Source organism: Apodemus sylvaticus, chromosome 16 (genome assembly GCF_947179515.1).
Source record: "Apodemus sylvaticus chromosome 16, mApoSyl1.1, whole genome shotgun sequence".
NCBI lineage: Eukaryota > Metazoa > Chordata > Mammalia > Rodentia > Muridae > Apodemus > Apodemus sylvaticus.
Genome location: NC_067487.1, coordinates 60,932,504 through 60,947,201, shown reverse-complemented (window position 1 = coordinate 60,947,201; position 14,698 = coordinate 60,932,504). Strand labels below are relative to the sequence as shown.

Below are 14,698 nucleotides of genomic sequence, written 5' to 3'. Positions count from 1 at the left end.
GAGCACCCAGGTAATAGATACTGTTGACTCAATGACTGCCTGCCTACAAAAGGAATCAGCTATGGCAATCTATTTTCCATAAACTATCTCTTGCACATAGTTCCTTCCCAATGAAAACCACCACACAGGAGCCAGTAAGATGGCTCACTTCATAAGGGACTTACTAGCAAGCCTGGCGCCTTAAATTTAGCCAAGAGCCACCTGAAAGAATACCAACTTCTACAAGTTGTGCTCTGATCCACACTCTTATAACATGTGTACATGCATGGACACAAAATAAAATTTTGAAAAAGCCAGTTTCAACATCAATTACTGTAAAATTCCACGAGTTTCTGGATATTTGGGTGAATTCTTTGCTTAAAGATTTGTAGCAACTACCAAACTCATACTGCTGAATAAAAACTCAGATACAAACAGCCAGCACTTGGGAGGTAGACTGGTCTGTTGTTTGAGGCCAGCTTGTTCTACATAGTAAGTTCCAGAACAGCAGAGCTACACAGTGAGACATGTCTCAAAAACAAAACAAAACAAAGCAAAACAAACCAACCAACCTCAGACACAGTGTTGCACCCGTGCAGGCTAGCACGTGGAGGCTAAGGCATAAAGATCAAAAGCTCCTGACTGGCCTGGAATACACAGCAAGACCCTATCTTAAAAAAGCAAAATAGAAGGGGCTGGAGAGGTGGCTCAGCAATTAAGAGCACCGACTGCTCTTCCAAAGGTCCTGAGTTCAAATCCCAGCAACCACATGGTGGCTCACAACCATCCGTAATGAGATCTGATGCCCTCTTCTGGTGTGTCTGAGGACAGCTACAGTATACTTACATATAATAAATAAATAAATCTTAAAAAAAAAAAAAGCAAAATAGAAAAGGCTTCCATTCTTTATTTTTAATGACAATATGAGAATGAATCTAAAACACACTAGAGCCAAAGACAAAGTATTGGTCATTTTTCAATCTTTATGAATCATACTTTGTGAAGGAATGCTTTAATACTTACGGAATGCTTTGTCTATTCTCCATCCATTTGTTTTTTCTTCACGTTTAAATTTATTCTGTTAACAACAAAAAGATCTATAGTAATGTTCTGCCATTAAACAAGGATTATTTCTAATTAGTAAGCATTAATGTGAAACTCTATAAAACATACTATTCCCTATTAAATGGTATATCCTAGCCAACAGGCCAAAATTCTTAAAGCTTTAGTTATTTAAAACTGAGGACTGAGGGCTAGAGAAATGGCTCAGTGGGTGAGAGTGCTGGCTGCTCTTCCAGTATCCAGCAGCCACTTAGTGGCTCATGACCACTAACTCCAATTCAGAGAATCAGTGCCCCCTTCCTTTGGTACTGCACACATGTGACACAAATACATAGACACAGACAAAACACATACACACAAACTAATTTTTAAAAGCTTTAATGAGGGTTGAGGAGCTAGTGAGACTGGCTCAGCCGGTAAAGCATGACCTACATCTGATGTTTAGAACCCACATGGTGGAAGGAGGAAGTGACATAGCCAGAAGCTGTCTTCTCATCTTCAAATGAACATGTGCACCACACACACACACACACACACACACACACACACACATACACACACACAGACTCAAACATTGGCACAAACACATACTCTAAATATACATAATTTATAAACTTTTTGTAATAAAGATGAAAAATTCATACAAATTTTCCTGATCTGTATTATCAACAACACAAATAAAACAATGCAGCTAGATTTATGGCACACAGGAAGTAATCATGGGCCAAGCTTGACAGTCATGTCAATAGCCACAACTGATGTAAAAGTGAGGGAACCGACTACCATGAGTAGGCCTGCTACTTGCATGTATTCACTAGGAATAAGTGGGACGATACACATAATCAAAAACACATGCACACCTGCTAAATAGATTGTAATTAAAAACAGCTGACTACCACAAAACCAGATAAATCTAGTCAGTTAAGCTAACACTAACTTTATCCAACATAAAAAACTCCTAATGTTTTGCATTTTTATTCTAAAGTGTTTTTCAGTATAATAGAGGAGTCTATAATTAGGCAAAAGTTTAAACCCAAGTTTATCTCATTTATATACAGTTTCAAATATAATGCAGAAATTTCTGGATACTTTGGAGACTCAGTTGTGTCATGTGGTATTTTTCAGGAAGATGTCATATGGGAGGATGTTTGGCTGAAGGAGACACTTGAGAGGATGTTTTCCTAAAGCAGACACAGAGGATATTTTTGCTGAACCACACTTGAAAAGGTGTGTGATGTTTGGAAAGAGCATAAGTAGAACCCAACGGACAGTGAACCATGAGCTGGCATTGGTACACCTTGCTGGACTTCACTAATCTTCACTTGTTGTGACTTCATAGAAATGTGCCGAAGATCTGGTGGTATTCTGGCTGCCTCTTGGCCCTTTTGGCCAAGTCTCCCGATTCCTCTGGATTGAGCCACTGCTACTGATGTGTTTGGTGTGTGTGCTGATTGGACTAGACTACTGCTATTGATTCACAGTTGATGTGTTAGACTGGACTGCTGGTATCCTGACAACAAACACTGGAGTCATCCTGAAGAACTTCTTCTAAACAGCTGTACACCCCCTTATTCTTATTAACCATTTCTGTCTCCTTCCGTGGGCTTCAACAGAGGTTGGAGCGTTAAAGACCCCTAATTAAAGTTTTTAAAAAATCTATGCCTGACTGATATATATTCTATAAAATAGAATTTTTTTTTTTGAGACAAGGAATAATGCACTCTAGTACAGCCTCAAATTCACTATTCAACTCAAAAATAACCATGAATTCCTAATCTTTCTGTCTATACCTCTTGAGTTATGGGGTTACAGGCATGTATCACCATGCCCCACATTCTGCATGGATGCTCAGGATTCAAAATCAGATCCCCATGTTTGCAAGACATGGGCTTTATCAGCCAACTCATGGCCCCAGACATGTTTTCTAAGTTTTGTTTATTTATTTGTGGTCTTTTAGGGCAGGGTCTCATGCACCCAAAGCAGGTCTTGAGCTCACTATTTTCCTCCCTCCTCTTGAATACTAGAATGGTAGGCACCCACTACATCTACCTTATTACCAAGGATATTTTTAAAACTAAAAGCCCTTAGAGAAGGACTATCAGCTAAGTGAGGAAGATCAAAGTTGGAAGCCAGCCTGGGTTACAAAATGAAACTCTGTCTCAAAACCCCCTAAACAAAACAAATTTAAAGAAGATAGACCAATGGCAAAGGAAATAGGAACTAAATCAAAGAGGGCTATCACTACAAATCCTACAAACATTAAATGACAATAAGGAAGTTTTTATAGATATGACCTCTTCAACTTAGCATCAACATTGTCGCAAGAATCCCCCTCACCTCAAGTCATGGATTTTCTATGTAACGGCCCTAGCTGTCCCAGTCTCTCTGTACTTCTTAGACCAGGCCAGCCTCAAACTCAGAGATTCCCCTGCCTCTGCTTCCCAAGTGCTGGGATTAAAAGTATGTGCCACCACTGCCCAGCAACATAGGAATCAATATTTCTGTGGGGGAAAATGGGTCTGTGTTGTTCAGCCTTGCTTAAATCCCTAGGTTGCAGTAATCCTCCAGCCTCAGCCTCCTCAGAAACAGGAACTACAGGCTTAAATAAAACTAAAAACCTGAACACCTCTGTATGTATGAGAAAAATACATTTTCTCTGTATGAGAAAAATTTAATTTATAATCCAAACGCTTTCACCATTTCAAAAAAAAAAAAACAAACAAACAAACAGATTCTGGTTTCACTAGTAAGTCCCAATAAACATCAAAGGAGAGACGGTGCTAATCTTAAATCGTTCCAGAATTAGCAAGAGGTACACATCCCTGTTCATTTCAGCAACTACCACCAAAGAGCCAAGAACTTTGAAAGACAATTACAGGGATCAAAGATATAGCTTTGGTGATAAAACACAAATTCAGTACCAGCACTCGAAAAAGAAAAAAGAAAATTACAGACCAATATGCCTCATGAATGAAAAGGTAAAAATTCTTCAAAAAAAATGTAATATGGAGGCTGGGGAGATGGCCAAAGGATTAATACCACTGGCTACTCTTCCTGAGGAACCACCACCCACATGTGACTCTCCAGTCCTAGATGACTTGATACCCTCTTCGGGTTTCCATAGAGACTATACACACAGGCACATATACAGGCAAACACCCATACACATAAAATAAAAGTAATTTTAGGGCTGGAGAAATGGCTCAGCAGTTAAGAGCATTGAGTACTCTTCCAGAGGTCCTGAGTTCAATTCCCAGCAACCACATGGTGGTTCAGAACCATCTGTAATGAGTTTTGATGCCCTCTTCTGGTGTGTCTGAAGTCAGTGACGGTATACTCATATACATAAATAAATCTTTAAAATTATAATAATAATTTTTAAAGTTTTTGTTAAAAAAAAAGAAAATGTAGCAAACCTCTGCAATGCATAAACGGAGTCTAGTCTAGCCACATGGAACTGGTCCTATGGATATGTGGTTAGTTCCATATGCAGGAATCAACAAGATGTACTTTGCTAATCTTAGAAACAAAGCAATTTCACTTTTCTACACTTTACCCAAAGACCTTCTGGAATTACACTAACCTTTTAAGGGAAGAAATTAAATATTTTCTGAAAGAAGCCAGTGACAAACACTATTAATTAATCAGATTATCAGAGAGCTCCTCTAATCAAATGTTGGCCTTCAAAAAACTTTAATATTGTGATCAACATTAGAACATAAAGTATACAAGCAGGAGCCAAGCCTAATGGAACATGCCATCAATCCCAGCATTCAGAGGCAGGTGAATCCCAGAGTCTAAAGACAGTCTGATTGACAAAATGAGCTTGAAGACAGCCAGAGTGACAGAGAAATTCTGTCTCAAAACATGAATAAATGAATGAATGAATGAATACAAACAAGCAGGTTCCTCACCTCTTGCAGAAATCCAGTGAGGCTATGACACCACACTACAGGATGCTGCTACATAATGTTCCTGGGCAATCAAGTCTAGTCTACCTTAAGGACACCCAAACTCTTTATCTTCCTGACTGGTTGTTTTCACTAATGTGGCAAACATAATGAGATGGGGAACTGAGGGAAAGACATATGGTTGGGAGAATCTCTCACTGGTAACTGGGAATACACTATGGCAACATAGCATGCGGGAACCCAAACACATTCCTACCCAGAAAGCACATGTAGTTTCTCAGCAACAACACATAGCTCACCCCCTCAGGCACAGTCCATCTATACCTGACACCACTTCCACTGTTCACAATGTTAACGGTCACTCACAAAGCACAGGGGGACCAAGACAGCAATACACAGTTCAGCGACATACACTCAGCCCTTTCCACATCACCCCAGAAAATCTCAGATACTTTATAGTCATAAAGCTACACTAACTCTAAGTATTCTGATACATCTTCCTTATATTTTCATTAACTGTTAATTTCAGTATCTTCATCAATAGTTCTCAAATACATTTTAAAAGGTACATAAAAGTTCAAGAGGTATAACTATACTAAAATTGAGAAATCATACAAAAACCAGTGTCACACACAAACACAAACATAATAGAGAACAAATGACTGAATTAAGATAAAAGAAAAAAACCTTAGATATTCTTTTTCCCCCTTTCTAATCAATAAATGTTATAGGTATACGTTACCTTTATTTCTATCCTTGCTCTGTGAGGAAAAAGTTGTCCAATCATAGAAAAGTCAGTTCCTACCATGCTGATAGCTAAAAAAAACATATCTGTTTCTGTAAAAATAAAAGATTAACTGAAAATTAATTTTCCATTCAGACAAAATAACCCAAATTAGTTATATACAATTATAAGAACTTCATTAAAATAAGTCATAGAGTACTTAATTTCATTGAAAAGAAACTCAAGCACAGTAAGACATAAAAACTATCTTCCACAATCCCAGAACTCAGGACACTACGCTAACAAGAACTCCTGATGGATGTGGTAGAAGTTTCTAGGCCTGAGATCTACCTCAATCATAGAATGAGCCACAGTTTGGGAGCCCCACCTGACAGGACCAGATTTCCTCATAATGCCTCGCACCATGTAGTACACCTGATGTAGTCTGGACTGACCACCCCTGACTCTTGCTCTGCACTTCACAGGGACAACTAAGAAAGTAAAGTAGGTGGCCCAGGAGACAACTAAAAAGTTTGTACTCCCATTCCAAAGTGGCCCCAGGAGCTTGATTATCACATGTACCTGCTGGGACAGAGGGTCACCCAATCAGATATTAAACCAAACAAGACAAAGAGGTCTCTGAAAATAAAGAGTTTACAGGACCATGTAAATGCTAACCAGAAATGAAAGACCAGTCCCGGGAGAACTTCCCACAGGTACCAGCAGCACAATGACAAACACTTGAAGAGAGTAACCAGGCAATAACTGATCTGAATTAAGGCCACTCCATGAGATGGAACCCATATCTTACACTGCTTGTGCGACCATGAACCTGAGACTAGATAGCACAGGAACCCAGGGCAAAATCAAATACTGGTCTAAAAGAAAAAAAAACAAAAACCAACAAACAAAAAAACATAGTACTCAAATGATGCCTAATGATACTCTACTCATACATCACTTTCTTGCTCTGCCATCAGCAGCAGCAGCAGATGGGAACAAAGAGAGAGACCCACAGCCAGACATTACTCAGGGTCAGAGACCTTGGGACACTCAGCCCTAAAAGGAATGTCTCCATCAAATCTCCCCTCAGAGCTCAGGGAACCCCTAGGAAGAGGAAGAAAGAATGTATGACCCAGAGGGGATGGAGGGCATCAAGGAAACAACTTAAGCAAGGCTCATCTGAATTCAGATACTGAAGCAGCATGAACAGGGCCTGCACAGGAAATCTGCACATATATGACAGCTGTGAGTCTAGTGGTTTTATGGGATTCCTGGGTCTCTGACTCTTGTGACCTCTCTTGGTCTCTTTTCCTTTTGTTGGTCTATCTTGTCCAACTCTGATGTGAAACTTTTTGATTTTTCTTATTATATTTTTTTAAAAAATGAATGAATGCAAACATAGCTACTTGGGTAAAGGTTAACAAACAACAGAACTGTCACTTACACTTGCTAGGAGAAGGAAGATCAGTTTTCTCCACTGGACTGACACTGGGGATATCACTCATTCTAGGCAGGTCTCCTGTTCAGGAGTAACTGACCAGCAAACAACGGACCCCAGCTTGTGGGTTGTGTGCTTGGACTTGGTTACGGTTTGGTAGGTTTTGGCGTTGTTAGTTTTTTTTTTCTTTCTGGATGATGTTGTATTTTGCTTTGTAGTTTTTGGGAGTTTTGTTGTATTCAATTTTTGTTTATTTTTTTTAAAAGGAACTTAAGAGTTGTGTAAGTAGGGAGGCAGAGATCTGTACAAATTTGGGGGAAGGAAAGACTATGATCAAAATATATGTAAATTTAAAATTGTTTTAAATATTAAGACAAATTTTAAAACTGAAAATATTAGATGCTGGATCTTACTGCTAACAAGGAAATGTATAATAATATCAAGAATTATTTCAGAATATTAGATTTCTATAAGCTAGTAAAACTTACAAAATTATTGCCGAAACTATAAGAAAATAACACTTTATAGACAATTGGTGAAATATGAATTGATGGGGCTTTTGTGTCTGGACACCTATAAGAAATAAAATACTCAGTGAGTAGCAAAAAGAATGAGAGAAGAAAGAGGCAGACAGACAAGCACTGGAAAACTGCTGACTGAACTAAAGGAGCCTTGGTGTTTTAAAATATTGGGAAACAGAAGAAGGAAGTGGTGAGGGAAAATGTAACAAGCCTGACAGAATTTATCTTAAATAAATAAATAAACCAAATTGGTAATAGTCAGAGGAAGTACTGAAAACTTCCTTTTGCCCTATATCCTATCATGCTTAAAAACTCTTTTATACTAGAAAGTAAACAGTAAGGAACACCATAGAATATGCATTGTGCACTCTGCAGCTCTGTGTTTACCCCTCCAGGTCTCATACTCCCTCCCTGACCCGCCTATGCCCTCAGGGTTTCATTACAGGCAAGTACTGTGACTGCTGGGGGAACAGCATCTGCAAGGTGAGGATGGTGGTGATTAGAGATCCTACAAACACAGTGATTGTCCACTGGCACAAATGGTTAGTGCTCACACAGAAACACTGTCAATTATTTATATGTGAATTAAGTATGTGAATTTAAGTATGTGAATACTTAAATGAGGATCCTATGCATAATCTGAAAAAGATTCCAGGCAAAATGATCAAAATGCTAATGATTTCTAGAGGAAAATCAAAGATATAGTAGGGGAAGAGGAGCCAATAAAAATTAGGTGGATGAAAACCAATGTGGCAGTTAACATTTTATTTACAAGAAGTCAGAGCTTAAAAAAAGTTCAGTTCATTCCAAAAGAGCATCAAAGAACTTTGAATGAGGACTCGTTACCTTTATTGGACCATGGTTTTGAATAGTAGTTTTTCCTAAAGCTGGAGTAGGTAGTTGTGGAGCCCCGCTCAAATATAGGGTCATTCTCCTCAACAACACGGGGCCCTTTTGTTCTCAAAACTTCCACAGTTAAACTGCAAGAAAGACATTTTCAAATATAGTCACATTAAAAAAGTATGAAAAACAATAGTAGATGAGATTTAATTACTGTATTCTAAAATTTACACAGCAGTTAAAATAGAATATATTTGAAAAAATAATACATTTGAAACTTCTATTTTCCAAATATGATTTCTAAGGTACAGAAATAAACACCAACCTGCTTTCAGTTATAAAATTTTCAAAATACCTTTGGACTACCTAACTGTTCTGTTGTCTCTTTTGTCTCTCTGTCTGCCTGCCTCCCTGTTTGTCTGATTTTCAGACTAGGCTTTTTGTTGCCCAGGTTTGCCTGGAACTTGCTATCTAGCTGAGGACAGTCTTGAATTCCTCCTAGTCACCTATCTCCACTTCCCAAGTGCTAAGACTGCAGGCATGTGCCATCACACCTGGTTTTGTTTTATGGGTTTCTAAATGCCTCCTGGGCTATATATCTCTTTAACTATTATTGACATGTAAAATCACCATCACATAGAAACCCTTATCAGCATTGCATTTATATTTTGTATAATCAAATTTAAATTTATATACATTTTTATTAATTAAACTGCAAAAATCTTCCATTTCTCTTTGTTACCTGATCCTATATAAAATGAACACTATAGAGTTGGAGAGATTGGTTAGCAGTTAAGAACTGCTAGATGTTCCTGAAGACTTAGTGTTATAGCGATCAGTATTTGACTTATAGCTCAATGCAACTCTGAACCCTTAACTTCTATTTGCAGTAGATGATGAGTAGCACAGACCTACAAGGCCAAAGTGCAGAGAAGAAAAGACAACACTCAGCCGTTAGTGGACCATGTGTAACACACACCCTGTCACAGTTCAAGAATCACTCTGGGAGAAAGGCTGCAAGGGGTGTAAGAGCCAGGATGACTACAAGGAAACCTCTTCTGGACATAGAGCAAGGTAGCAGCTGCACACAGGAACTCGCAGTGACCGTTACAGCATACACACAACCTTTACAAGCCCAAGCTAGACCAAATCCCAGCACGCAGAACAAAGATGAACATGAAATCAAGCCCTACGTGTGCAGCAAATGACACCTGAGAGCTGCTGGGAAACGGAGAGAGTTTTCTCTAAGATCACCTACTAAGTTGACCATGCCCGAATATCACACATCCAAAACTATCTGGGTAGCGCTCACTGCTCTAGAAGGGTTTAAATTAAAAAAATAAATTAAAAAAAAAAAAAAGGAAGGAAGTTGATCTGGAAATATGACCAGATCATATACAAACATATACAACATATACAAAAATTTGAAACTCTTAAGAAATTACAAAATAAATATGCACGCAAGCGCGCGCCCGCGCACACACACACCACACAGAACAAAAACCAAAACCAGTACTTTAATGCTCTCCCAGAGGATCCAAATTAAGTTCCCAGCACCCACATCAGACAGCTCACAACCACATATAACTCAAGTTCCTGGAAATAAACCATACACCAAAATTTGAAATGAGAACAAGGTATGGTGACACCTTTAGTAGTTCTGGGAGGCAAAACCTGGTGTACAAAGCAAGTCTCAAGCCAGCCAGGGCTACACAATGAGAGACCCTGTCTCAAAAAAATTAAAAAAAAAAAAAAAAAGTAAAAAATTAATGAATAACACGAAAAATCTAAAAACCAGCTTTGAGACTGAATCATTCCTAGAAATCCATCCTTGGTGGGTAACAGCGCACAGCTGTTCAGCAGCTGGACTGGCTTAGCAGCAAGGTTTTAAGTAAACAAAGTTAGGTTGACAGACAAGAGGAGAGTGATAACATCTCATGTAAAACATGCTAAAATTATAAATTAATTTAGTCTATTTTTCTGCTTAAAATAATCAAGATCTCAATATATACAGTGGCTGTTGGTTAAAAAAAGTTATGTTGACAGATTCAGAAACAGAATCTCTGTTCTTTACCATCACCTCCTTCCTGCCCCATCTCCTTAACTCACCTTTCTTCATCTAAAATAATAGAACCATCTTCTGCCACTTTCACTCGAGGAACCAGAAGTGGCCCATCATCCACCTCCTCTTCCACTTCTTCATTATCATTAGCATCTTGAGTGCTCTGATTTTCTTGCCTACTAAAATGGAAACATAGTTACCTAAGCAACAAAAAACCCCCAGTATTTCCTGAATAGTATGAATTCTAAACAAGTTATTAAAGAAAACCAACATCTAGCTATTTTAAACTTTCTCTATAACTTAACTGAAAATAGCACATGACATAGTTACCCTGCCAGGCATGGTGAAACACATGGTAATCTTGGCACTGAGGAGACCTATGAAGACAGCCAAGAGCTCTAGGTCACTATGCACATTACCTTAAGACCCTAACTCAAAATAAATGGACAGATGGACGGACAGATACAGACGGATGGATGGATGGATGGATGGATGGATGGATGGATGGATGGATGAATACACTGGGGTGGCGAAGGGTATAAGATTTCTTTCTAATTATATTTGGTAACTTTTTTTTTCAGAGACAAATTCACTGTTGTAGCCCTGGCTGTCCTGGAACTCTTTCTGTAGACCAGTCTGGTCTCAAAGTCACAGAAACCTTTCTGCCTTCCTCCTGCCACTGCAACTAAGTGTTGGAATTAAAGACATGCATTACCACCAGCTGGCTACTTTGGTAACATTTAATAATCTTAAAAAAAAAAAATCTTAAAAAATAACAATAAGAAATGTTTACTGTCTTTTAAAATAAACCAGTCATGTAACTCAGTGGTTTATAGTATAGTTGGGTTTGAGGCCAATAATAAAAGAAAATAAATAAATGTTGTCTTTCTACCTTAATAAAGTATTGAATAAACCACAGTTGCAACAGAATTAACAAAAACCCCTAACACTTCCTTTCTGATAACTTTATTTCAGAACAGTCCTATGGGTTAATAGTGTTATGCTCACCTGAAAAGTAAGAGAACCTTCCCACTGGACTGCAGAACAGAAAGAGCACAACTAGAAGACAAGCAAACGTTTTCTTTGTCTATCTTTTGGGAAGCTATTTTTATTATTTTATGTGTATGTTTTTTGCCTGCCTGTGTGTCTGTGCACAGTGTACATGCCTAGTGCTATGGGAAGGCCAGAAGAACTGGAGTTTCAGATGGTTGTTGAGTTACCACATGGTACTAGAAATCCAATCCAGGTCTTCTTAACTGCTGAACTAACTCTCTCTCTCTCTCTCTCTCTCTCTCTCTCTCTCTCTCTCTCTCTCTCTCTCTCTCAATTTTCTGAACCATCTCTTAACTCATACAGGAACATGTGAAAACTGTAGAGTGCAATAATACTACATGTCATTTCAACTGATGAAAACATCGCATGATGTTTAACTTAGGTGAACATTTCTATCTTGTCGGTCTTTTCTCAATGCTTTATGATAAAAACATACAATATCTACTTTTCTAGCTTTCTGAAATATGCATACTAGTATATCTTTTTTAGTTTTACTTTCTTAGATCTATGAGGTAAGCTCTTGCTGAGAAGCTCATAGTCTGGCACACAAGACTCAGCCTCTCATCTGCTGGGATCACACACCCATGTCCAGCTCTCAAGTGTGTGACGGTCCATCAGAACGTCTTGCTACTATCCAATTACAACTTAGTTTTTTTTTTTTTTAAATGAATCCAAATCTTCCTATCACACTGCCTGTTAATATCTTATTGAATCACACATAAATTATAAATCTGAAATGCTATATTTAAACGGTGGTGAGCAGGTGAGGTGGCTCTTGCCACAAAGCCTGACAACCTCCAGAATGCACACTGACGACCACCAGCTGCCTTTTCACGTCCACACTCACCATGGCATGCATGTGCCACACCCAGACACAAGCACACACTGCATACGCACACAAAATATATGTCATTTTAAAAAGCGCTGTTTTAATTGGTAACATTTGTTGCTTGGGGGTTAGAGTTGGGAATCACAGACTTTTTTTTTCTTTCCTGAGACAGGGTTTCTCTGTGTAGCCCTGGCTGTCCTGGAACTCACTCTGTAGACCAGGCTGGCCTCAAACTCAGAAATCCACCTGCCTCTGCCTCCCAAGTGCTGGGATTACAAGCGTGCGCCACCACTGCCCAGCGAATCAGACTTTTAAACCACAAAGAAACAAAAGTAGAAAGACTGTTTTCAATATTCCCTTTGTTCCTTTTAAATTTTTTTACCACACAAAGCTACTGTTTTAGACAACAACTTCTAATTTGCTGGGCACAGGGTGCATGTTTTTAATCCTAATCCTAAGAGCCAGAGAAGACTAATCTCTGTAAGCTGAAGGCCCAGACTAATCTACATGGTAAGTTCTAGACCAGCCAGGCCTGTCTCGGAATAAAAAACTCAATTTGAACATCTTTAATTAAAATTCATGAAGCCAGTGAGGTGGCTCAGCTGGTAAAAAAAAAAGGCATCTGTTGTCATAGTATTAGTCAATTTTATATATGTATATATATATATATATATATATATATATATATAAAAAACACAAATATTATAGACCCTTCATTCTGAAATGATCTAATGCTCTGTGTGACAGAGACAGACAGACAGAGAGAGAGAGAGAGAGAGAGAGAGCATACACACATGCATGTGTGTGTTTCTGAGACAGACTGTCACTATATAGCGCTTGTGTGGCACTTTCCTCAAATTATAACCTCTCTGAGTAAGAGTTTAAGATATTGGATATTCCTACAAAGAAGTCCGTAAAGTTCAGGAAGCAACAACTCAAAGCTTCAGGAAGTCCCTGAAATTGAGCTAAACTAAACCTTCCCAGCCCAAGAGTAAAGACCCCTGAAAGGCACTCTCTAGCCTGAGGAGCTGCCTCCATGCTGGAAGGATGTTTGCTCCACAGCTTCCATGAGCCATCGCCCATGCTGGGCTGGGCTTTGGTGACACAGCTGCAATTTGAGGTAATTTATGATCTTATAAGTAACCCTTCATTCATATTCTTGATAATTAAAATTCATTGCTTCACTGGATAATGGTGGCACATGCCTTTAATCCCAGCACTCAGGAGCAGAGGTAGGTCAGTCCTAGGAGTTCAATGCCAGCCTGGTCCTAGCAAGATCCAGGACAACCAGGGCTACACAGGAAAAAAAAAAAAAACCTCTCTTAAAAACTAAAAAGTCCAAGTTGGACTTTGGTGGTATCTTTACTGGTGGTCTGTCACCAGTTCCCTATCTGGGGTGAGTAGACATTTATTCTCCAAGAAGAATGTTACCACCTCAGTAATAAGATTGATTTTGAACTTGGGATTCTCCTGCTTTGGCTTCTCAAGCGCTGAGGCTAAACACATGAGTTACTATCCCCAGCTAGAGCTTCTCTTCCTTTTATAAGACGGGGTTTTCTTCACGTAGCTCCGGTTGTCCTGAGGACTTCTATTCTTATATTTTTGGTTGTGAGCCTAGCCTTTAAAAGCTGAGCCATCTATCCAGCCCAGGACTTCTATTCTTAAATGATTCTATTTTTAAGAAGCAATCAAATGTAAAAAAAGCTCCATTTGAGGGTTGGGAGTAGGAGAGTGTCCAACGGATAAAGGGCTTACCCTCCCAGTGTGAGGAATGGAGTGTGGATCCTCAAAACCCATGTAATGATGGGCTTCAGAGGCAAGCTGACTAGACAAACAAGACAAAACCAACAAGAGACCTTGCATTACTACATAAAGTGAAGGAAAATGACACACACCCATACAAGACACAAATGAACAAGACACACATGCACAAGACACATGTGCACAAAGAACAGACCAGAAGAGAAAGAAAAGGAGAAGAGAGAACAATTAGATTTCGCTTTCTAAGTGTGTCCGAGGCTGGGTGTACGTCAGTGTTGGGCACCTGTGTGGACCTGATTTGGTGCACAGCAACAACAGAGAAGCACACACTGGGAAGAGTACAGTAAGATGCTCACTCTCTCGTTGGGGTGGGAGCCAAGGGTTTCTCAGTTTTCTTTTCTTGTTCCACTGAAGAACTGTTAAGTACAAACAGAAAAATACTTTTTAATAATGCTCAACCATCATTTTTTCTGTCCTGCCTAGCCAGTGAACGTCAGTTCGGTGACGGCTGAGAA

The 14,698-nt window shown here is 39.0% G+C and overlaps 1 protein-coding gene across 4 annotated transcripts in view; it reads right to left on the bottom strand.

Moving 5' to 3' along the window:
- Positions 1 to 14,698, bottom strand: part of Bdp1 (B double prime 1, subunit of RNA polymerase III transcription initiation factor IIIB) — a 94,749-nt gene that overhangs the window by 71,278 nt on the left and 8,773 nt on the right. For 3 of the 4 annotated variants that reach the window (XR_007973671.1, XM_052159355.1, XM_052159357.1), the window contains exons 4-8: positions 14,540 to 14,599; positions 10,588 to 10,719; positions 8,485 to 8,618; positions 5,695 to 5,789; positions 1,003 to 1,057 (exon numbers count right to left, since the gene is read on the bottom strand). Coding sequence is in view for 3 of the 4 variants with exons in the window: in XM_052159355.1 (XP_052015315.1) it covers positions 1,003 to 1,057; positions 5,695 to 5,789; positions 8,485 to 8,618; positions 10,588 to 10,719; positions 14,540 to 14,599 (476 nt within the window). In the remaining variant the exon portion in view is untranslated. The remainder of the gene's footprint in view (positions 1 to 1,002; positions 1,058 to 5,694; positions 5,790 to 8,484; positions 8,619 to 10,587; positions 10,720 to 14,539; positions 14,600 to 14,698) is intronic. The other variant, XM_052159356.1, reaches the window with a different exon arrangement.